The 24,944-nt window shown below is 43.9% G+C and overlaps 1 protein-coding gene across 1 annotated transcript in view; it reads left to right on the top strand.

The window, feature by feature from the left end:
- GALNT10 (UDP-N-acetyl-alpha-D-galactosamine:polypeptide N-acetylgalactosaminyltransferase 10 (GalNAc-T10)) overlaps positions 1-24,944 on the top strand; it is a 369,161-nt gene that overhangs the window by 316,019 nt on the left and 28,198 nt on the right. Inside the window, exon 8 of the mRNA XM_006894736.1 lies at positions 20,328-20,435. Coding sequence (XP_006894798.1) covers positions 20,328-20,435 — 108 coding nt within the window. The remainder of the gene's footprint in view (positions 1-20,327; positions 20,436-24,944) is intronic.

Here is a 24,944-nt window from a genome sequence, read left to right as displayed (position 1 = left end):
CTAACTTAGCAGACAACTCTATCCTGTGTACAGCACAGCGAAACCCTCTACAGTCCTGCCCCATCCTTACTGGGCTTAAGCCTGTTCTAACAGTCACTGTGTCAGTCCATCTCACTAAGGGGCTTCCTTTCCTTCACTGGCCCTGGAATGTCTTTTCCCAAGGACTAGTCTCTCCTTTTAACATGCCCAAAGTATATAAGGGAAAGTCTCACCATCCTTGCTTCTAAGGAGTACTCTGGCTGCATTTCTTCCAAGACAGAGTTTTTCTTTCGGCAGTCCACAGGATGTTCAATACTGTTTGCCAGTCCCACAGTTCAAAGGCGTCATTTATTTTAGTCTTCTTTATTGTCCAGCTTTCACATACACATCGAAGCCCTTGAAAATACCATGGCTTGAGTTGGTGCACCTTAGCCCTGAAACTGACATCCTTGCTCTTTGTGCTTTACAAAGATCGTTGGTAGATGTGAAAGAATGGTATGAAACAAAAGGCATATGAACTTTGTAAACAAACCAATAAAAAAAGAGAAAAAAAAAGATCATTGGTAGATTTGCCCAGTACAGTACATTGTTTGATTTCTTTTTTAAAAAATTGTGATCTGAGTGAATATTTGCACAGCATATTGGGGACTTTTTTCCTTAACTAATCGTTCTTGCACATTCTATTTAATGACACCAGCTATAAGCGTTCACATATGTTGTTTTACAGGCAATGTCTGATTGTCCATTTATTCCACATTGTCCTTCTCGTCACCCCTCCAAATAGTGTTCATTGTCTATCAGTTCATTTCTATTCCCCCCAGTTTTCCTCTCTGGTACCCAAACTAGATTGATTCTCTCTGTGTGTAAATCTTTCTCTAGCCTTTTATTACAGTGGTCTTATCTAGTGTTCATCCTTTTTTGATTGTCTTATTTCACTCGGTATAATATTATGTAGATTCATCCATCTCCGTGTTGTAGAGTGTTTCATTAATTCTTCATAGTTTTCCAATGTTGCCCAGCACATCTTTGTGAATGCACCATAGTTTCTCTGTCCATTCATTCATTGATGGACCTTTGGTTGTTTCCATTTCTTTGCTATTGTGAATAATGCTGCAATAAACTTTGGTATGTATGCATCTATCTGTTCATATCACAGCTCTTGTTTCTTTAGAGTATATTCTTACAGCTGTTGTTGTTGTTTTGTGCCATCAAGTCAGATCTTACTCAGAACTGACCCTCCATCAAGTTTTCATAGGCAGTTAATCACACAGGAGATTTGCCCACTGGTGGATTCAAACCATGTGTCTTTGGGATTGCAGCACAGTTTCTTACCCTCAGAGCTCCCATTAGTAGAATACTCGGTCAACTGTTACTTCAATTTCAACTTTTTAAGGAAATGCCAAACTGCTTTCCAGAGTGGTTGCACTGTTTCACGTTCCTAGCCACGGTATTTGCTGCTTCCATGGTTGTTGATTGGGGAGTCAAGTAAAACTAAATCCTTGGCAACTTTAATCTTTTCTCCATTTATCATGATATTTCATATTCTTCCCATTGTGAAGATTTTTGTTTTCTTGACGTTTAAATGTAGTCCATGATGAAGCGTCTAGTCTGTCTTCTTCACGAAGTCCCCTTCACTTTCAGTAAGTCTTTTTGAAATGCTTCAAGTTTCCTTCACTTTAAGCATAAATGGCAGCTGTTGATGAGGCTTCCTCTAAATCCTGGTGCCACAGTCATCTTCATATGGTCCAGCTTGTCAGATTATTTGCTCAACATACAGATTGAACAGGTATGGATAAAAGACTGATGAACACCTTTCCTGATTTTAAACTGTGTATTATGTCCTTGTTCTGTTCAAGTTCTTGGTCTATGTAAGTATTGTCTATGAGTACTATTCTAGAATTCATCCAAAGTCCACAGGTAGAATCCTATTGATTTATTGGTCCCTTGCTCATCCCTAACCAATGTTCTCATTGTTCAGGCCAAAATCCATCCCAGTCCTAGTGAACTCGGGATGGTAAAGGGTACCTGTTTTCCCAAAGGAAAGTCCAGGTGCTGTCTAAGGAGGAATAATGGATATAGACTAGAGAAAGCTGCAAATACCACATCACCCAGCTGTCCAGGACAGGTTGCAACTTTCAGATCTGTGCCAGTTCATCTGTGGATAAACATGCTGTTCGCTCTTGCTGAAGTCCCTTGTTTTTGTCTGAGAAATCCAAATTCACCTTCTACCTCTTAGATCTTATAAATGACCTCCTCTCTTTTCTGCTTTACTTGAGTTTCCTGTGCCATTTAGGGACCAACCCAGCCTTGAACTACCCATATCACTGGGCTCTCTTCATGGCTCTTAGCACCTTATGCCCAAGGATCTGCCTGTTTTTTCAAGGAAACTCTGATTGATGTTCATCCGGTGAGCACATCTGGAGCTGCATTTGTTAACTGAAACAAAAAATTGGTATCACATTGATTCGTGGGAACTTATTTTTTTCTCTATGCCTTCAATGCAGCTTCCATTTCCTCCTTCATTACCACTGACTTCTTCACATATGGTACTTCCTGAAAGTTTTCAGTGTCACTCAGTTCTTTTTGGTACAGTGATTCTGTATATTTCCTTCATTTTCTAAAAAGATGCTTTCTGGGTCATTCAATATATTGCCCTCTCATTCAATATGTGTTGTTGTTATATGCTGTCGAGTCGCTTGCAACTCATAGCGACCCTATGTACAACAGCCCTAAACTCCGCTCTGACCTGTGCCAATCGCACTGTCTCTGACACACCCATCCCGATTACCCCAGTCCCTGAATCAATCCACCTCATAGAGGGCCTTCCCCTCCTGCGCTGTCCCTCCACCCTCCCAAACATGATGTCCTTCTCCAAGGACCAGTCTCTCCTTACAACATGTCCAAAGTATGTTAGACGAAGCCTCAGAATCCTTACCTCCAAGGAGCCACCCAGTTTAACCCTTTCCAGGATGAATCTGTTTTCCTAGCAGTCCATGGTACTCTCAATGCTCTTCTCCAGCACCACAGCTCAAAGGCATCAATTCTCCTTCTATCCTCCTTGGTCATTGTCCAACTCTCTGATGCATAACAAGTGATTGCAAAGACCATGGCCTATATCAGACGCACCTTAGTCTCCAGAGAGACACCATTGCTCTTCAGTACTTTGGAGAGGTCCCTAACAGCAGACTTTCCCATGGCAATGTGCCTTTTAATTTCCTGGCTACCGGTGCCAAGAGTGTTGACTGTGGAGCCAAGCAAACTAAAGCTGTGTACAATCTCAATCTCTTCACCATGCGTCCTGATGCTGCCAATTGGTCCAGTGGTGAAAATCTTTGTCTTCCTGACATTGAGCCTCAATCCATATTAGAGCCTGCAGTCCTTGACCCTCTGCAGCAGGAGCTTCAGGTCCTCCTCAGTTTGAGCAAGCAGGGTTGTGTCATCTGCATAACGCAGATTGTTGATAAATCGTCAACCAATCTTGACCTCACATTTCTCCTCATAGAGCCCAGCTTCCCGGATAATCTGTTCTGCATATAGGTTGAAAAGGTATGGAGATAGGATGTATCCCTGGTGTACGCCCTTCCCAATTTTGAACCATGCAGTGTTCCCTTGCTCTGTTCTGACGACTGCCTCCTGGTCCAAGTATAGGTTTTGCATTAGAATGATCCAGTGTTCTGGGATTCACCTTCTTCTCAGAGTCAGCCACAGTTTGCTATGATCCCCACAGTCAAACGCCTTCAATATATGGCATCTCTCAATATTGTAACTCGAGGCTTAAAGTTGTTTTTCAGTTCTCTCAGTTTAAGAAATGTTGAGCAAGTTTGTCCCTTTTTATTCTCCAATTCCAGCTCTTTGTACCTTTCATTAAAATACATTGCTTTGTTTTCTTGAGCTGCCCTTTAAAAATCTTTGTTCAGTTCTTTTACTTTGTTTTGACTTCTTGATGTCTTGGTGTAGTTTTTAGAGTCTCTTCTAACATTCATTTTGTTTTTTTCTGTAATAACCTTTAACTTTCTTCATGGGCAATATCCTTGATATCATCCCACAACTCATCTCTTCTTTGATCATTGGTGTTCAATGCTTCAAACCTGTTTTTAAGATGATTTTGAAACTCAGGTGGAATAGACTCAAGATCATATTTTGGTTCTCATGGACTCCTTTTCATTTTCTTCAGTCTCAACTTGAACTTGCTCATGAGTAATTGATGGTATGACCCCCAGTTCACTCCTGGCCTAGTTTTTATTGCTGATATTGAACTTCTCCCCTGATTCCTTCCACAAATCTGATTGGTCTGATTCCTATGCAGCCCATTAGGTGAGGTCCATGTGTATAAAAGGTATTTGCCTTTTTTTATGAATAAATTGTTGAAAATTCACAAAATTTGATTATTCTATTTCTAACCTCATTTCTATCACCAAGACCATATTTTCGAACTACAGTTCATTCTTTAATGTTGCAATTTCACTTCTTTCATTCCAGTTTCACTTCGCTTTTGCATTCTAATCACTAGTTACCATTAATACATCTTGATTGCCTTGTCCTTGAATGGAGGACAGAAGTATGGCCAACAGATTGGAATAGGTCCATATTAGTTCCCATTTCCAAGAAAGGTGATCCAACAGAATGTGGTAACTATCAAACAATATCATTAATATCACATGCAAGCAAAATACTGCTGAAGATCATTTAAAAACTGCTAGAACGAGGGGCGGTGTGGGCAGGGAGAAAAGTGCAACAATGAATGAATGGAAATCCAAAGTCTCTGTAAATTTTCATTAAAAATAATAATAATTAAAATACTGCTAGACCAGTACATAGATAGGGAGCTGTCAGAAGTTCAAGCTGGATTCAGAAGAGGGTGTGGCACCAGGGATGTCATTGCTGTTGTCAGATGGATCCTGGCTGATAGTAAGGAATACCAGAAGAATGTCTATTTATGCTTCCTTGACTATACAAAGGCATTTATTTGACTGTGCGGATCATAACAAGTTATAGCTAACATTGAAAAGAATGGGAATCTCAGTGCACTTAATTGTGTTCATGAGAAACCTAGACCAGGAGGCTATTGTACAAACAGAGCAAAGGGACACTACCCACTACCTGGTTTAAAATGAAGAAGTGCATCAGGATTATGTTCTTTCTCCATACCTATTCAATCTCTATGCTGAGCAAATTATTTGAGAAGCTGGACTTTATGAAGAGGATTGTAACATCAGAATTAAAGAGAGACTCATCAATAACTTGCATTATGCAGATGACACAACCTTGCTTGCTGAAAGTACCAAGGACTGAAGCACTTGTTACAGAAGATCAAAGAATACAACCTTCAATATGGATTGCATCTCAATGTCAAGAAAATAACGATTCTTATCAATGAATCTATAGGCAACATCATGATAGATGTAGAAGAGATTGAAACTATCGACAACTTAATCTTACCTGAATCCACAGTCAACACCCTTGGTACCAGCAGTCAGGAAATCAGGAGGTATATTGCACTGGAAAATTCTGCATTTAGCGACCTCTCCAAATTATTGAGGAGCATTGATGTTGGTTTGAGGACTAAGGTTCGTCTGATTCAGGCCATCATCTTTCCAATAACTTGCTATGCATCTGAAAGCTGGATAATGAAAAAGGATGACACAAGAAGAATTCATGCATTTGAGGTGTGGTGTTGGAGAAGAGTGCTGAACATCCCTTGCACTATCCAAAGAACAAATATGTCTTGGAGAGGGCGCAGGCAGAGTACACTTTGGAGGCAGATGATGACGCTTCACTTCACATGCTTTGAGCATGTTGCTAGGAGGGGCTATGCCTTCGAGAGGGACATGATATTTGGAACGGTGAAGGGGTGACAAAGGAAAGGAAGATCATCAGCTGGGTGGATTGATGTGGTGACTGTTGCATTTGACTCTAATGTGTCCGGAAGTGTGAGAAATGCATAGGATGGGACAGGGTTCAGATCTTTTGTTCATAAGGTCACTGTGAGTCATACTCCACTCAACGGTACCCAGCAACACCACCATGATTGGTGGGGGCAAACACTAGGTCTTGTCTACCACCATGCTCCTGTGCCTCACACATGCAGGGTGTTTTAAATAACGATTAGTGGCACCAGGGCATACTGATGAAACATCTTTAGCCTTGCCCTTCCTTTCCCATTTTGAGTAACAGAACGTGCTGAAAAGTTCTTGGTGAGAAGACAGAGCCTTGGGCTCTGATTTCTTCTCTTCATCCATCTGGGGACTCAGGACCAATCACTTGACTTCCCAATCACTTGGCCTGATTCAATCTCATATGTATGGTATGATTTTCCTTCTTCACTCACAAAAGAAGACCAGATAAGGAGCTGTGGGGAAAACACTTTGACTCACACAAAAATGAGGGGCTATTTGAATTAGAGGTGATAGCAGCAGGATATACAGAAATAGGACTGCAAGTGTCCCCAGGAGACTATGGTTCAAATAGCTCCCTGCATGAGAAGTATGAGAGGCAGTGTCCGAGCAGACCGAGTGTGAAAGATGAGGGCTTTGGGAAATGTAAGGAGATGGATCTTTAGTGAATAAGCAGTTTGGTAAATCACTTACATGTGAGAGCAAACATATTCCTTTGACCCTGAAGTTCCATGCCCAGAAGTTTATCCGAGAGAGACCACTGAATAATAGGAATACAGAGGTAGATAGGAGCTATTGGTTGAAACACTATTTATAATAGAAGAAAATATAAAGTGACCCAGATTATATCCTCAGGGGTTAAATAAGTGAAAGCACTTCTCAACTATGGAATATTATATGTTGTTATGATGTTGTTATAAGCCGTCAGCTTGCCTGCAACTCATAGCGACCCTATGTACAACAGCCCTAAACCCTGTTCTATTCTGTGCCAATCTCACTGTCTCTGACACACCTACCCTCATTACCCCAGTCAATGAATCAATCCATCTCATCAAGGGTCTTTCTCTACTACGCTGTCCCTCCACCCTCCCAAGCATGACGTCCCTCTCCAAGGACTGGTCCCTCCTTGGAACATGTCCAGAGTATGTCAAACGAAGTTCAGAATCCTTGCATGCAAAGAGCAACCTGGTTTAACCCTCTCTAGGACTAACCTCTTTGTTCTTTTAGCAGTCCATGGTATATTCAATACGCTTCTCCAGCACCACAGCTCAAAGGCATCAATTCTCCTTCTATCATCTCTAGTCATTGTCCAGCTCTCTGACACATGGCAAGTGATTGCAAAGACCATGGCCAGTATCAGGCGCACCTTAGTCTCTAGACTGATATCATTGCTCTTCGGTACTTTAGAGAGGTCTCTTAACAGCAGAATTTCCCATCACAATACGTCTTTTAATTTCCTGGCTGCTAGTGCCAAGAGTGTTAATGGTGGACCCAAGCAAACTAAAGCTGTTAACAATCTCAATCTCTTCACATCTATTACGATGCTGCCAGTTGACTGGCCCCATGGTGAGAATCTTTTTTTCTTTGATATTGAGCCTCATCCATATTGAACATTATATAAAAGCAGTTAAATCAAACCCACTGTTTTCAAGTCGATTGTGATTCATAGCAGCCCTTCACTGGGTCTCTAAGGAATAAATAATTTTCTTTTCCTTTTTATTTTAGTGAAGATTTACAAATCATATTGATTTTTTCAACATAGACATTTTGTTTTATAATATTAATGATCATTGGTTAATGTAATTAATTTATCATAATATCCCTCCGTTCCCATTCCTGTTAAATCTCCAACAATGATTCTATCAGTGCAGAAAAGCTACCTTATTTTTTGTATTAGTGGTGGAGGACCTCTGGCAGCCTGGTTGATGAGGACTTGCACTGCTGCCAACCCAGAAGTCAGTGGTTCAGCTCCACCAGCAGCTCTGTGGGAGAAAGATGGGCCGTCTCTTCCTGTGCCATTTATAGCTTCTGAAACCCACGGGAAGGTCAGCTACAAGTTGGTGCCACCTCCACAACAATGAGTTGTTTTTGTGCTTATACCATAATTAGCCTTTTGTAACTTCCTTGTGTCGCTTGGCATAATTTGTTCTAGAGATCCACCTATGATGTGAAGTATTTCAGGAGTTCTTGATAATTTTTTTCATTGATGCATAACACCAAGGGGTAAATACTCATGGAAAGAGATTGCCTGTCTTTCTCTTGAAGAGCACCTGGTGGATTCAGACCTCGGATCTTTCCTTTAACAGTACACCATGTGACGCAGTGTGTTGCCAGAGCTCCTTAGAAGTTCCCCAGTACCAAATGGGGGAAAGAGGGATAAGTGTAGAAATACTAGTTGCTAGGAAGCAACCTTGGTGGCCTGTGTGTTTGTTCCATGTTGTGCTGATAGCTGAGAAGTCTGCAATTCAAATCCACCAACCAACTTGAGGGGGAAATAAGAACTGTTTCCCTAGATATTAACAGCATCAGAAGCCCAGTGAAGAGCTAAAAGGATCAAAGCAGTGAGTGTGGTTTGGTTTTCATCTGCTGTTAAGTTGGCTCCTGGCACGGCAGCCTGTGTGTGTCAGAGACAGCATGCTCCGCTGGGCTCTCGGGCTGGATTTGTTGGGAGCATATCACCAGACCATTCTCCCGAGGCATCTCCAGATAGTCTCAAGCCTCTACATTTTGGTTAATTATTTGTAAATATGGCAGTGTTAACCATTTGTACTCCTTAATTCACTCCTTAAGTACAGACTAGCATATCTTGAATATGATCTCATTTTCAGTTTTGTAAGTGCAAAGAGAAAACCTATGCAGTCCTGAGACCAGCTGTCGTTACGCACGCTCACACTCAGTCACCCGGGGCGCCCTGGGCTCGCACCGTACTTGCACGTTGTCTTTTAATCCCACTTCCCCTGCTTCGCAGATGAGGTTGCTGAGGCTTAGGCATGCTCACTCCGGTTCAAGTCACACTGCTGGAAGGGGATGCAGCCCTGCTGTCTTCCTCTCAGGCCTGGGCTCTGACCCCTCAGGGCCACAGTCCTCCCGTCAGTGGTGGCCACCGTGGTGGGAGGGTGGGGATGACACTGTCTCCTTCTGTCACCAGTGCTTCTGTCACTTTGAATGGACTCATGATAAGAAAATGTTACTTTTATGATCAGAGACCCTGGGTGACACAGTTACGTACTCAGTCTACTAACTAGAATTTTAGATGTTCGTCCACAAGTGCTCAGAAGAAAAACCAGGCAATCTACTTCCAAAACATCAGCCAATGAAAACCCTTTGGAGTTCAGTTCTACTCCATCCCACATGGGCCTTTCCCAAATTGGAATCAGCTAAACCAAAACTGGTATTAGTACAATTATAACCAGGGGGATATTTTCTTTTTTTTAAATAAGAATATGAAGATGTTGATTTTTAAACACTCTTAGCTCACCCCCTCCCCAGCATTGAGTTTAGGAGGTTTGCAAATTCCAGTTGAAATTTCCCACTAGTGAGACCTAAAGGAGAGAGAGAGAAGGCCCAGCTCTTCTGGGTCCACTGAAGGAGGCGAAGGCTGCAGTCCCACTGTGTGCAGAGGCAGAGACGGGGCTAGCAGCCTGACATCTGTCCAGATGTGCAGGGACTGTGGCAGCTACCAGAGAGCCACAGGAGGGGGCACGGAGGAGACCCCTCCCTGCAGGAGGCAGGCAGTTCTCTCCAATCCACTTACCAGAGTGACTGGTGGTTCCATAATGCCTTAAGCAAACTAAGAAAAAGAAAAACTATCTGATTTTCCTTCCCTAAATCTCTCAGCATTGTCAAGAAGATTAAGTAATAGTTTGTAAATGTATATTAAGAGAAGATAGAGACGATTATTGTAAAAATAGAAGGATAACTAGTAGAACATGTATGGGAACCCAAGGGAGGAAGGGGTGGGCGTGGAGGGGTGAGGATGGGTAGAGGCAAAACCACAGGGTCTACAGTTTGGTGGGTGGCGGGAGGGAGGGAAGGAAATGAGAAAGATCCAAGTGAAAAGACAGGGTAATTATGGGCAAGGTCCAATAGTGATTAACTTTATAAAACATAATGCATGAGAATGATTGTATGAAACACAATATAAATGAAGGATAGAGCGAAATGCAGTGTATACAAACTTTATAAGCAAACCAATATAAAATAAAATTAAATTTTAAAAAAAGAAGCATCCTAGAAGTTAGCCAACAGTCAGGTGACTCGATGTCCAGAAAGATTAAGTGACTGACCATGATCCCTCAGCCAAAAGATAGCAGTGCCTGGATTAAACACCAGAAATCCTGACTCCAGGCCCAGTGCTCATCTCAGTCCACCTGTTGAAGGGTAGAGCAAGACTGTACACAATCTGTTCTTGTTATTTGCAATGGCCCATAGCAACCCTATGAGCAACAAATCTGAACCCTGTCCTGTCCTCACACTTCCTGACACACAAGAGCCCTTTGCAGCAGTCACTGTGTCAATTCATCTCATTGAGGGTCTTCCTGAGCCTCCACCTTTCCAAGCATAATGTCTCTCTCCAAGGACTAGCTTTTCCTAGCAATATGGCCAAAGTATGTGAGACAAAGCTTTATCATTTTGCCTCCAACAAGCAGTCTGGCTGTGCTGTACTTTGTCTAACACATATTTGTTCTTTTTGTAATCAATGTAATATTCAGTAGTCTTCTCCAGCACCACAGCTTAAAAGCATCAATTCTTCTTCTGTCATCCTTATTCAGTCATTGCTGTGATGTTGAAAGCTATGCTACTGGCATGTCATATGCCACAAAGGTCACCCGCAGTGGACAGCCTTTAGTAGAACTCCCAGATTAAGACAGATTAGGACTGGCCATCCAGTTCTTAAATGGCAGGCCTCTGAAAACCTTATGAACAGTAAAGTAACATGGATAGTTATAGAATTAGAAGGAAAAGCCCAGCTTGCCATTTAATTAAAGTGAGAAAAAAAATCCTTTAATAATTGAAGCATGGAATATATAAAATATGAATGTTGGAAAACTATAAATTGTGAAAAATGAAATAGAATACATGAACATCAACATTCTAGGCACTAGTGAGAGGAGATGGACCAGCTTTAGCCACAATGCTGGGAATGAAAAACAGAAGAAGAAGGATCTTACATTTATAGTTAAAAAGGCAATTTCAAGTTCTATCCTGAAGTATAATTGTGAGTGATGGAATATTATCCATATGCATATAAAGAAGACCTGTTAATACAACTATTATTCAAATACACACTCCTAGAGCTAGAGCCAAGGAGGAGGAAATTGAAAATTTTTACCAAATCTTGCCTTCTGAAATTGACCAACCATGCCACCAAGATGTTTTAATGATAATTGATGACTGGAATGCAAAAGTTAGAAACAACGAAGAAGAAATGGTAGTTGGAGAGTATTGAGTTGGTGACAGACATGAGGCTGGCACTGAATGAATGAATGAATGGATTTTATATGTTCAATAATTTATTCAGTAATTAAAAAAAAATAGCAGTACCCCATCTAGAGAGAGGATATTGTTATAGGGAGAGCTGGAACTCAGAACCAGCTCCAGGGGGGCCAAATTACAAAAAAAGAAGTGGTCAGTGGCTTACAAAGCCAGCCAGCTGGCAGAGTGGCTGGAGGCCACCATCGAGGCCCTGCATGGCAGTGCATTGCCTCACCCTCTCCAGTCCCCTTCCAGCCCTGAGGGTCTCTGGTCGGGAGCATAACTGCCAGGAGCCCAGGGCTGGCCTCTCCCTTCCTGGGTTATCTGAGGATCCTAGGAACATGTTCTGCTGTAAGCAGCATTTTCCTCCCAGATTCCACGGGCCCAGCCTTTCCAAGAGTGTCTGCCGGGAACAGGAGAGGCTTTCTGCTTCTAGCACTCAGCAGGCATTTGAAATTCTGTATGTGTCTCCGTCCAGGAAGCTGGCCTCAAAGCAGGAGCCTGCCTCTCCCATTTTTGCTCTGGGAAGACAACTCGGAGACCTCAGGGCCGTCTTCTGATCACTGCCTCACTGGCACACTCCCTAACTGCCTTGATCTTTTGCCCCTAAACATGGTATAATAACAACTTCTAATAAGAACTAAATTTGGCCTGTAGCCAGACAAAAAGGCACCCAGAAAAATGTAACTGTTATGATCATAGCCTTCATGTTAGATACGGAGGCACAGCAGAACAGGGATATAAGTACATGGGCTTTAGATCAAACGGCTTGTGCACTCCTGCAGCCTCGATGAGCTAGCAGCTGTGTCACCTTGGGAAAGTGACTGACCACTCTGGCCTGAGCGGCTTTGTCGGTATAATGAGGGCAGACCAATCCTTCACACTGTCTTATGTATATATTAGTTAAACTATGTTAAAAGCTTAGCTCAGTGCCTGGGACATAATAAATGGTCAATAAACAGTGGTTATTAATGCCGACATCCTTGTGGACAGCTACTGTGATTGAGCTGGGATTGCAGAAAGACAGGAGGAGAGAAAGCATGAGGAGGAGGAGGCCAGGGGCCTTGAATTGGGCCCAGGTCTGGCACCAGCTCTCACTGGGACCTCGGGCAGCTCACTTGCCCTTTCTACTGAGTCTTTGGAATTCACTCATTGCTGTTGGGTCGGGACAGTAAATCCCATGAGAGAAGAGGGCCCCTCTTTCTCCATCAGAGTCATTGGTGGATTCAGTCTGTCAAGAGATATGTGGCCTTTGGGTTCACAGCTCAACTCCTGTGGGCTGTGCAACCAGAACCCCCCTGAGTCCTAAGAAAGGGGCACAAATGACCAAGACTCAGGGGACATGGTGTGAACTGGCAGGACAGTTCACCTGGGAGCATTTGGCACTGCCCCTTCAGGCACTGGCTCTGAATACCTGGTCCCAGACCATCAGCATCCCGAGAGCTCGTTAGATATGCACATTCTCGGGTCCCATCAGCTCTTGAGTGGGAAACTGTAGGGATGGGACCCAGCACTCTGATGTAGCAAAGCATGCAGATATATCTCATACTGGATCAATTTTGTAATTCATTGCGGTGATGAATAGGTAGGGTCTTGCATGAAGAGTATGCTCAGGGTTATTTGTGGGAGGGCAGAAGAGACGGAAATGTTGGTTAGCAAGTTCCCACGCCGTCACCCAGCAGCTCTCAAGGTTCAGTATCATTGGGATACACCCTGGCAGCCAGCTTCTGTCCCACTTTCTCTAACAGAGCTTTAGAGTAAATAGCTGACCAGTAACCATGGTGAGTGAACGACTACATGAATGGAGCTGTAGTTTTTGTGTCTTGGACAGATGTGCCCACTGTGACAGACAAGTGAGTGCCTCACAGCTGACTCTGACAGCATCTCCACATGGAGTGAGTGGTGTGGGGCGAATAGGAGGTCACGGGAGCAAGTGGCCCAGAGTTCTGATTGCAAGTCAGGGGCGACCCCCGCCCTTGTGCACAGGTGCCAGCTTGAGGAAAGCTGTGAGAGATCAAGATGAGTCTCCAGAAAGATAAACAGGGAAGGTCTATTCTCCTTGAATGGCTCAGAACTGCTATTTCTGGGGAATCTGACCCTAGATCTTTGGGGGTTTTCCTGTTAGCAGCTTGCTTTATTTTTTTTTTTCTCCCTGTCTTTTTGTTAATTTTAATGAAAGTTTACAATGACTTAGGGTTTCCAGTCATTCATTGTTGCACTTTTCTCCCTGCCCACCCACTCTGACCCTAGATTCTACTAGTGAGCTCTTTGGGATATTGTTGGAACAGTCAAAGATATAATGTATTAAATTAGACATATTTGTTTAAAACTATATTAAGTTTCTAATAATTTAGAAATACTGTTTTTCTTGTACTCCTTTGTTCCTGCTACATCCAGTCTTCATTATAAACATCCAAAACTAGAATGACTAAGGTCAGTCATTGCATTCAAATTCCTGAGAGAGTCTTGCTCAAAACAAGCTAGCTGAGAGAAGCCTCATAATGGGAATTTTTGGAAGACACGAATATGATGGTGATCTTTTTCTGAGGAGAATTCTTTGGCATAAGGACAGTGCCCACTACCAACAGAGACAGCTTTCTAGATCCGGGAACCCTGTGTGCAGATTACTCGCCACATCCATCACAGCCCAGTTTTATTACCTCATTTCAGCCTCACAACAACTCTGTGAGTTTGACACAATAAAGTTTTCCATTTTTCCTGAGGAGGAAACTGAGGCTTTTAGACTTAGGGCACTTGCATAAAAGCCCAGGTTAAAATTCAAGTGTCTAACTTGCGAACTGAGCTGCTCGCCACCAGCCTGTGCACCTCCTGGAAGAGCTGGTGGCAAGGAGCTGCATTGTTGTTGTTGTATACTATCTAGTTAAAATCATAGCTGACCCTCCAGTGGGTTTTCAGAAGCAGTTTAATTGCGGGATTGCTCATCTTTCTCGTGCAGAGCAGCTAGTGGATTTGAACCAGGTGCCTTTGGGATTGTATCACAGTTTCTTACCACTAGGCCTCCAGAGCTCCCTGTTACTGCATTATTACCTCCTAAATATAACCAAATAGGGTTTGAACACCACAGGGGTTCTCAGCAGAAATTCTAGCAGCAAAAATATAAGGCCGACTGTCAGTGCTTCCCTGTTGGTCCAGCAGCAATCACCCACCCCGCTCCCAGACGTTATCTGGCAGTGTGCCTGGGCCAGGAAGGGGCCGGCCCACTATCACGTCGTCCCTCCTCAGGGCGGCCCACTTGCTGCTGTCTCCTCAGGACCACTGTGTTCTCCTGATGCACATCACCACACATTTTTCTCCTCCTCAGTTTAGGAGATAAGAGCGAGTAATTGTCTTTTATAGACACTGTAATGAAGCCTGTCATCACACAAAAGAAGTTTGCTAATAAAATAAATCAAAGCAGCAATGAAAATGAATGGGGAGCAGGCTTTTACAATTAGATGTGTATTTGTCTACTAGCGTGATGCTTCTTCTAGCGAGAAGGCTTTTCCACAGGCAGGAGAAAAAAGGCACCAAGAAACAAGCTGGCAGGACGTGGTAGGAGGGTCTTAGTGTGAACAATATGCAGAACAGCCTACTGTGTACACACATGTGCGCACACACGCACACAGGAGCTGAGAGGGGAGACAGGAGGAAAAGTTACACCAGAGAGCTCAGGCCACAAGGAGAGGTTCTGCAGGAGTGTCCTTTCCATGATCTTCACTTACTCCCCTTTCAAATCTGGCAAGTTCCATCAATGCCAGACACGGTCCCAGCTGCTATCAACTCTGCAGCTCACACTTCTCTTCTCACTGGGACTATTGCAGTGAGTGAGAGGGGACAGAATGCCTGCCATGTCATTCTCCTGGCCACTTGTGCAGGTTTTGTCACTAAAATGAGAAAAATCAAAGAGGTGCAAAAGGGCACATCTTTCCACCTATTATACTCTGAAGTCGGTTCTGGCTCGGGGCAGCCGTGCTGATTCCTGTTGGTTAGTTTAGTGCTTTCCGTGGCTTGTAGACAACCTCACATGGCATCTGTTTTCCGTGTGTGTGTGTGTGTGTGTGTTCAGTCTGCTCTTTTGATAACTTAGAACTGATTAGACTAAGAATGCACTCGATTTGGGTATGACTGAGTGACTAAAATAACATGGAAACCCTCTCTTCCAGACAGCCTTCCGTCCACAGAGACAGCATTCCATCACATGTTTAGGGGTGACGGTGGGGCAGAGTTCATAGCAGACGCTGTGGTGAGAAGGACTTGACGGGGTGAGAGGAGAGAGGACGGTGAGTCCTGCACCTTGAGAAGTTAAATGAGCTGTGTGCTGTCTCATCATAATAAGGTCCTGTAGCGGCCGAAGAATGCTGGCAGGTTGGAGTGACAGCACTGGACTCCTCTCACGCTGCCCACAGGCTCCCCAAGGACTCGGGGCTGACAGCAGCCTTGTCTGTCTCTGACAGTAGCCCACACACAGAGAGTTCACACTCATGACCCTGTCGGGAAAGGACAGCTATTGATTAAACCCATCTTCCAAAGTCAGGACTCCTGGGCCGGAGACAGATCAAGGTCACCCTTGTCCCTCTCAAAACCTACAGGCTAATTTAGGCCAGCATAGTCAGGGCCAAGGAAAATAGAGGTCACAGGAAAGAGAAATGTTTTGAGATTGATCGTTCATCTCTACAAAGGAAGCATCCCCTGCCAGGCAGCACTGGAGATGCAGCCTCGTTAGCTAATGTGAGTTTAATATGGAGCTGAGAGAGCTGGACGCCAGCCTAGCCAGCCACCAGGAGACGCTCAGAAACAGAGCAGGGCAAGGTGTCCCCCACCGGCTCAGTGCCACCCCGCCACTCGGAAAGCAGGGACAGTCCCGCAGCCACCTCGACAATACCCGCCCGACAAAAGCATCCCTTCTGCATCAATCACTCTGTATAGAGGAAGAGTTATTGTTATGAGATGCTGGCGCCTGATCAATATCTCCTGGTTTGAAAATAAACTTCTTGGCTTGGCCTTGACATTAATCTACCATCAGGAGCCCATTATCTCAAGACCAATGTTCTGTTATATTGACTTGCTCCATTTTTTTTCCAACCCCCAGATCAGAATATAATTGCATTTCTCTAGGCAGCCCTGTCACTGATTGCAGCCCCCGAGTGTATCCCCTCAAGGGAAGATGGGACAGCATCTTTGGGAATGAAGCAGAGCTAGCAGTTAGCAAGAGCTCACAGCAAGAGCCAGGGGGACGAGCAGCCCCTCCAAAGCTGCTGAATTTATCAGGACATGAGGTCCCATTCCCAGCAGCTCACTGCACAGTCCACTCTGGAAGGGGCTCTTTTCCAAAGAATCAGGGTGCCCTTCTCCCTCTTCACTCTACAATGAGGGACTGTGATTGGATGAATAATAACATCTGCAGTCCAGCTGTGTCCCACCTTCATCATAGGCACCTCCCACATTACAGCCACCACTGCTCTTGCAGGAGCCTCCTAGTCTCCCCCAGGTCTGCAGCCTGAGCCTCATTCTCTATTCCATAGTCAGCGGTGCAGAGTGTTCACTGGATTATGTTGTGTTCTTCGCTGAACACTTCCATGGCTGACTCCTCACTCTGCCTGTTTGGACCCTCAGAAGCTGGTGCCAGACCCGTCCCCTCCCTTCACTGCTGTCTTTGATCGCTTTGCTCCAGAATTCGGACTTTCCTTGTGCAGTGATTATTCTGCCAAGCTCACCCCTATTCCAGTGCAGTACATCTCTTGATCCCCTAACTGCTGGTTCCAAGGGCGTTGATTTTTTTAATCTAAGCTAAATTACATCATTGACAACTTCATTCCTTTCTCCATCTATTATGATGTTGTCTGTTGGCCTAGTGGTGAGGTCCTTTGTTTTCTTGATGTTTAGAAGAATCCATACCGAAGCTGTAGTCTTTGATGTTCTGTAACAAGCATTTCAAGTCCTCCTCACTTTCAGCAAACAAGGTTGTGTCATCTGCCTAATGCAGGTTGTTGATGAGTCTTCCTCCAGTCTTGACACCACATTCCTCTTCACTGGGCAAGCCCACTGTCAGGGACCTCTCCAAAATCCTGAAAAGCAATAATGTCAGCTTAAAGACTAAAGTGTGCCTGATTCCGGCCATGGTCTTTTCAGTCACTTGCTATGCATCTGAAAATTGGACAATGAATAAAGATGTCAGTAAAAAAACTGAAGCCTTTGGGTTGTGGTGTTGGAGAAGAATATATGTAATACGCCACAGACTGTTAAAAGCACAAACAAGTATGTTACTGGAAAAGTGAAGCCAGAGTACTCCCTCAAGGTAAAGATGGCAAAATTTCAATTCTCATAATTTGGACATGTTACTAGGAACATGTCCCTTGCAAAGGGACACCATGTTTACAAAAATAGAGAGTCAGCCAAAGGAAGGAAGGCCCTCACCCAGATGGATTGGCACAGTAGCTGCAACAATGGGCTTAAGTGTGTCACAGAGGATGAAGATGGTATAGGATAACATAGTATTTAGATCTGTTTTTCATACGTTCTCTATGATTTGTGCTCAACTCCATGGCACCCAACAACAACCACAACATCGCTACCCCAGGACCTTTGCACTTGTTCTATTGTTCTCTCATATTCCCAGTTTTTATCCTGTAAGTCTCCTGTCAAATAATCCCTTCTCAGTGTCGCTCTCATTGACCACTGAGCACAAAGTAGCACCCCCTACAGTGAGCCTATCTAATTGCAGTAGGACTGTAATCTTCAATATGGATAGAAGCTCAACATCAAGAAGACAAAGATTTCCACCACTGGGCCAATTGGCAGCACCATGATAGATGGGGAAGAAATCAAGGTTGTTAAGTTACAGCTTGCTCGGCTCCACAATCAACACTCTTAACACCAGCAGTCAGGAAATCAAAAGATTGGGAAAATCTGCTGTCAGGGACCTCTCCAGAGTGCTGAAAAGCAACGATATCAGTCTAGAAACTAAGGTATGCCTAATTCAGGCCATGGTCTTCATAATTACTTGGTATATGTCAGAGAGCTGAACAGTGACGGAAGATGGCAGAAGAACAATCAATGCCTTCGAATTGTGGTACTGAACAAGAGTCTTGAACATACCATGGACTGCCAAGAAAAAACATAAGTCTATCTTAGAGAAGGTGAAACCAAGTTTCTTCCTGGAGGCTAGAATTTTGAAGCTCTCTCACATACTTTGGACACTTGGCCAGGAGAGACCAGTCCTTGGAGAAGGATATCATGCTCGGAAGGGTGGAGGGACAGAGCAGGAGAGGAAGACCCTGGATGAGATGGATTGATACAATCACTGGGGCAATGGGAGTTGGTGTGTCTAAATTAGACTGGCTCAGGACCAGGCAGGGCTCAGAGCTGCTGTACACAGGGTCACTATGGGCCGCAGGCAACTCAATGGCACAAAACAACAACATAGCATATTACACTCTCTGGAACTCTTCTGTATATTAGTGATCTGTTCTCACAGAAAAAAAATTACCCTAAAATATAGCATCTTGAAACAATAACAAGCAGATATTTTCTGGCAGTTTCTGTGGGTTGGGAATTTGGGAGCAACTTAGTGGTATTGGCTCAGAGTCCCTCCCAAGGTTGCATTCAGGGTGTAAGCTGGAGCTGCAGTCACCTGAAGGCTTAAATGGGACTGAAAGTTCTGTTCCTGAAGACAGCTGGCTGACATAGCCTGCACCGAAGTGCTGGCTCTCGGCAGGAGAGGTCTGCTCCTCACCACGGCGCTGCTTGGACCTCTGCATGGTGCTGCCTGAGTCACCTCACAATATGGCAGCTCATGTCCAAGCAATCCCAAGGGAGTGAGGTAGAGCCACAGTGTCTTTTCTGATGGCTATGTCTGCAGTATTGGTTCCACAAGCCAGCATGCTTGATGTGGAAGGAGACCACACACAAGGGTGCCAGTCCCAGGAGGTGAGGATTACTGGACACCGTCTTGGCAGCTGGCTGGCTACCCCAGTCCTGCCTGGAAAGCAAGGAGCCTTGGCTGACTAAATCATCACTGTAAATCCCAGCAAAATGTTTGGTATCTAACAGGTAGCCTATAAATGTTAATTAAAGGTATGCATTAATACAAATAGTCAGTAGCACTACTCTGAATGTATGTCAAGTCTTGTGTGATGCACCCTACACATGGTACCATTTTAATCCCCCAGTCCCAGCTGGTTCCCTCAGTGAGTATAAAACAGCATTGAGTGTACTCGGTAAGGACTCCAAGATGCTGTCAGACCAGAGTGTAGCAAGCCAGGGAGCTGAGTGACAGCTAGAGTGACCCTCTTGGGATGGTGATAGGGGTACAAGAGACTCAGAGCCCAGCCTGCAGTGAGGAGTTAGATCAGAGAGGCTGGCACTCGTTGGAACCCAGCAAGAGACTTATAGACCTAAGAGGAAACTCCAGAACTTAATGGCAGAATCCATGAAAATATGGAGCTACATGTCCCCTTGTCCTCGCTCGTCCTGTGGGGGACATCACAAGGTGATCGCCAATGTTTTTCCCATTAGACCGCTTAGTCTGTGTTAGAATTCTCAGCACAGCACTCCAGCCATCTCAGTGGTCGAGAGCCCAGATTCTGGTGCCAACTTAAACTGAACTTGAATTCTGGTTCCCCCACGTACCAGCTCTGTACCCTTAGATGAGTTTCTCCACTTCACTGAGCCCCTGTCTCTTTGCTTAATGGAGCTAGGTTCCCACCTACCTTTTAGGTTTTCTGATGAGGCTTGGATGTGGTTGTGCATGGGAACCTCTGAGCAGAGTGCCTGGCAAGGAGAAAGCACTTGCTGCTGTCAGCTCTTTCTTTTCCTGCTGTTGCCGTAACTGTTGTTCTTTTCCCTTGTGAGTTCTGTGAACCTGGGGGCTCCACAACCCGGACCGATGTTCGCACTGAATTTGCTCAGGGAGCTGGCTTTTGAGGGACAGTGAATTGGAACAGAGGACATCATCTTCTTCTCTCCCATCACTCCCCACAGGTGTGGATGTGTGGGGGCCGCATGGAAGACATCCCCTGCTCCAGAGTGGGCCATATCTACAGGAAGTATGTGCCCTACAAGGTCCCTGCTGGAGTCAGCCTGGCCCGGGTAAGGTGCTGGTTTGGGAGGGTGTGGAGGCTCAGCCCAGACCTTTGAGCGGAGGCACCCTGAGGTGCTGGAGATTTCACATAAAACCTGCTGCTGCACCACTTATTAGCTGTGTGACCTTGGGAGAATTGCGTAGCTCCTTGGAGCCTGTGGTTCCTCCTTTATTTAAGGAGAACTAATTCCTTTCAGCTCTCAGCATTGCCAGGGGAATTAAAGGAGATGACACAGTTTCCCTAAGTGTGATAGACAGAGATGGTTTTAGGTGGTAGACGTGAGAACATTTTCATTTTCATGTCTTTATGTTAATGTAGATTCAAATTAATGTGTGTTAGTGTATCCAATGTGTGATTTCACAGATAATTTACTTAGGATATAGCTCAAGTAAGTGCAAAGCTAGACCTGGGATGATTTAAAGACAACTCCTTGCTCTTAAGTTAGTTTTGGTTCACAGCGACCCTACTGGATAGAGAAGAACTAACTGGGTGTCCCAGGCTGTTTGTCTTTAAAGCAGAGAGCAACTGGTGAGTTTAAATGGATACCTTTTTTGATTAGCAGTCGAGCACTTAACTATTGCAGCACCAGGACTCGTTATTTAAGGACTGACAGGTTAAATAAATATCAGTATAGGGAAGCAGTGTGTTTAGGAAAGCCTGAAACAGATGCTTAAAAGTTCATGGCACTGGGACGGTTAATGGAAATTAGTAAAAAAAAAAAAAACAAAACAAAAAAAAAAAATGGAAATTAGTGTCTCTCTCCCCTCCCTCTGCTCTCTGTCCTCTATCATTGCCAAAAATGGTGTGTCAAGTTATTTTATTGCCTTAAAATGATTTGTATAATTGCTTGAATTAAATTGACCGCAGGCTGCAAATAGAAACCTATGAGCCAGAATTTTTTTTTTTTTTTGGTTTTTAATGTATCACAGGTTCCTACCGCTATTCAAAAGGAGAATGCTCCTGTGAAAGCCGTCCTAAGCCGAAATGGTGTAAGGAAAGCAATTACCATCAGTTTATATGGGGGAGACCAAGGGGGGTGAACTTTTCCAGACCCCCCTCCAAAAAAATAGCCTAGCCCGTACAACTTAATATAGCACTGGCATATAATGTTTACGCAGTTCAGAGCTGTGGTGACTCGATGCTGGTTGCGGGGTGTAGTTCCCAGAAGGAGTGTGGCTACTGCCACTTGCTTAGGGTGTGTGCTGCCCTTTTAAAGGCTCACTGCAAAGCAAATGCTGAATGTTCGCTTCACTTTTTCGCATTTTTCATAAAAGTGAAAATGCTCTTCGGATTTATTTTGGTTAATGAAAACAGACACTAGCATAGGTCTTTCATAAAAGTGAAGAAGCAAACTTTCAAAAAGTAAAGGGTGCTTGTAATGACCTTTCCCTAAGGCCTTATAATAAATTTAAAATATTAAGTGGCTTGAGGAAAACAAATCAAGGTGGTCACAAGAGGTAAACGGTCCCCAGAGGGGTGTTTTGGCTAAAGTTAGGGAAGGTCACTACAGTTTTGCTTTAAATCACACCTACTCTTCTCCCTCCCATGCAGAGACCATGAGGCAAGCCTGAGCATGTCTCTAGAACATGTCCACTGTTTTATTCTGCCCTGCCACTACCTCTTCCTTGCTCTCTCATTTGGTAGTCTGGGCCTGCAGAAAGAATGCTAGCCCCCAGGGCCTGGAAAAGCCGTTGTCCTGTCATTTGCAGGGGAATCTGAGAGAGTCTCCCTAGCTCCATCTATGCGAGCCTGTTCACCTGGCAGAGTTGAGGGGGAAAAGAGAGCAGGTAATGCCCTCTAGTGGTGAAAGATTCTAACTACAGCTTTAACGGTGTCAGTGCTTTGGACAGCAGCAACTGACTGAGAATTGAGTCCTAAATTCAACAGGAGAGGTAGAAATCACATGTCACTAAAAACATCACTGGTCATCCCTGAGGATAGTTTCAGGCAGAAAAACAGCACTTAATCACTAGCTGAGTGACTTAGAAAGTCTAAGGCAGCAAGTCTTCAAGATACAAAGGAATGGGAGAGACCACAAAGTTGCCTTGTTTTTGTTGTTGTTAGGTGCCATCAAGTCAAGTATGATCAGTGGCAGCCTATGAACAACAGATCTGAACCCTGTGCTGTGCCATCCTCACATTTGCTGACACATTATAGCCCATTGGGGCAGTCACCATGCCAATCCACCTGGTCAAAAGTCTTCCTCTCCTTCGCCAACCCTTTGTCTTTCTAAGCATCATATCCTCCTCCAAGGAATAGCCCCTCATAGCAACGTACCCAAAGTATGTGAGGTAAAGCTTCATCATCTTTGCCTCTAAAGAGGACTCTGGCTATACCCATTCCAAGACCTATTTGTTCTTTTGACAGTGCATGGGATGTTCAGTGCTCTTCTCCAACACCACAGCTCGAATGCATCAATTCTTCTTCTGTAATTATTATTCATTTTCCAGCTCTCGGATGGATAGCCAATGATCAGAAAGACCATAATCTGAATCAGACACACCTTGATTCTCAAGCTAATGTCATTACTCCTCAATAATTTGGAGAGCTCACTAACTATAGACTTTCCCAGTGCAAAGCACCTCCTAATTTCCTGACTTGGTGTTAATTATGGATCTAAGTAAGATGAAGTTGTTGACAGTTTCAATCTTTGCTCCATCTATCATGACATTGCCTATCAGTCCATTGGAAAGAATCTTTGGTGTGTTTTTGTTTTGTTTTTTACATTGGGATGCACTCTTTACTGAAGGCTGTATTCTTTGATCTTCTGCAACAGGGCTTCAAGTCCTCCTCACTTTGAGCAAGCAAGATTGCGTCATCTTATAACAAATAACAAAGCGCATGTTATTGATGAGTCTCCCTCTGATTCTGTTGCCACATTCCTCTTTATAGAATCCAACTTCTGGAATAAGTTGCTCGGTATAGAGATTGAATAGGTATGGAGAGAGAATACCTGACACATTCCCTTCTTACTTTTAAACCATGTAGTGTTCCTTTGCTCTGTCCGCACAACAACTTTGATGCCCTGAAATATCCTTTTCTAATTCAGAATTCTTGTCATAATTATTGCCTACCTGATAAAGATACTACTCCTTGTTTTTACTGAAGCACAGATTAATACATCAAGTAATGGATTGCTGTATAACTCATAACATCATGATGTTGTTGTTGTTGTTGTTGTTGTTGTTAAGTGCTGTCGAGTCGCAGGGGACTCATAGCAACCCTATGAAGGAGAGTTCTTGATGCTTGGGTGCCTTTCATCCTCTCTCCAGGTTCATAGGGTTTCCGGAGGCAAGTTATTATGGAAGTGGATGCCACTCCTCCTTCGATGAACATCATGATAGATGGGGGAAAAAGATTGAAATTGTCAGTGACTGCATTTTCCTGAATCTGGTAGCCTAGTGGCAAGAAGCTGTGCTGCAATTCCGAAGGCACACAATTTGAGACCAACAGGTACACTGCAGAAGAAGGATAGGCAGTCAACTCCTGCGCGATTAACTGCCTCTGAAAACCCACTGGAGGGGCAGCAATGTGTCAGTTCTGACTCGATGGTACACAACAACAACATGATCAATACCCACAGTAACAGCAGTCAAGAAATCAGAAGTCACAGGACTGACATGACAGTTTCTGAAAAGGATAAGAGTGGATAGATAATGAACACTGCATCGGAACAGATGATGGGAAGAACTGTCTGAAAGGAATATATGATTAGACATTTTATGTATGACAACAAGAGGGTGTTAGGGAAGGAGGGGGGAGGAAATGTACAAGAATGAATGAATGAATGAAAACCCAATCTTTTTATTAACTTCTGTTAAAAGAAGAAGAGGAAATCAAAAGATGTTGCAGTGGGCATATCTGCTGTCAAGGACTTCTCCAAAGTACTACAGAACAAGGATATCTGTTTAAAGACTAAGGGGCATCTGATCCAAGCCAAGGTATTGTAAAATCTTCCTATGCATTTGAAAGCTGGGAGGTGAAAAAGGAAGACCAAAGAAGAATTGATGCCTTTGAGCTTCAGTGTTGCCAAAAAGTATTGACTATCCCATGGACTGTCAAAAGAACAGATAAATTTATCGTGGAGGAAATACAAGAAAGGTGCACCTTAGAGGGAAGGATGGTGAAACTTCGTCCCACACACTTTGGGCATGTTGTCAGGATGGGCCAGGCCTGGGGAAAAGGCAACATAGTAGGAAAAGTAGAAGTTCAGTGAAAGAGAAGAAGACTCTGAGTAAGATGGAATGAGAGCGTGCCCACGCCCATGGGCTCAAGTGTGATGGAGATGGTGAAGACGGCACGGGATAGGGCAAGGTGACCTCGACGGCACCTAACAACAACAGCATAGCTCAAATTTTCACTGAAATTAATAACAAATTTAAATTAAAAAGGAAAGAATTAAGTTAGAGTAAGGATGGCAATGACCTTACCTCTGTAACTTGATTTGTGCCACTATTAGAACCTCTACTCAGAATATTATTGCTTTTCAATTTTTGACTCATGCACTTTTAACTTG

This window comes from Elephantulus edwardii, unplaced genomic scaffold, assembly GCF_000299155.1.
Source record: "Elephantulus edwardii isolate Elephantulus edwardi_28Jun2011 unplaced genomic scaffold, EleEdw1.0 scaffold00149, whole genome shotgun sequence".
In the NCBI taxonomy this organism is placed as follows: domain Eukaryota; kingdom Metazoa; phylum Chordata; class Mammalia; order Macroscelidea; family Macroscelididae; genus Elephantulus; species Elephantulus edwardii.
This window is presented reverse-complemented; position numbering and strand designations above follow the sequence as displayed.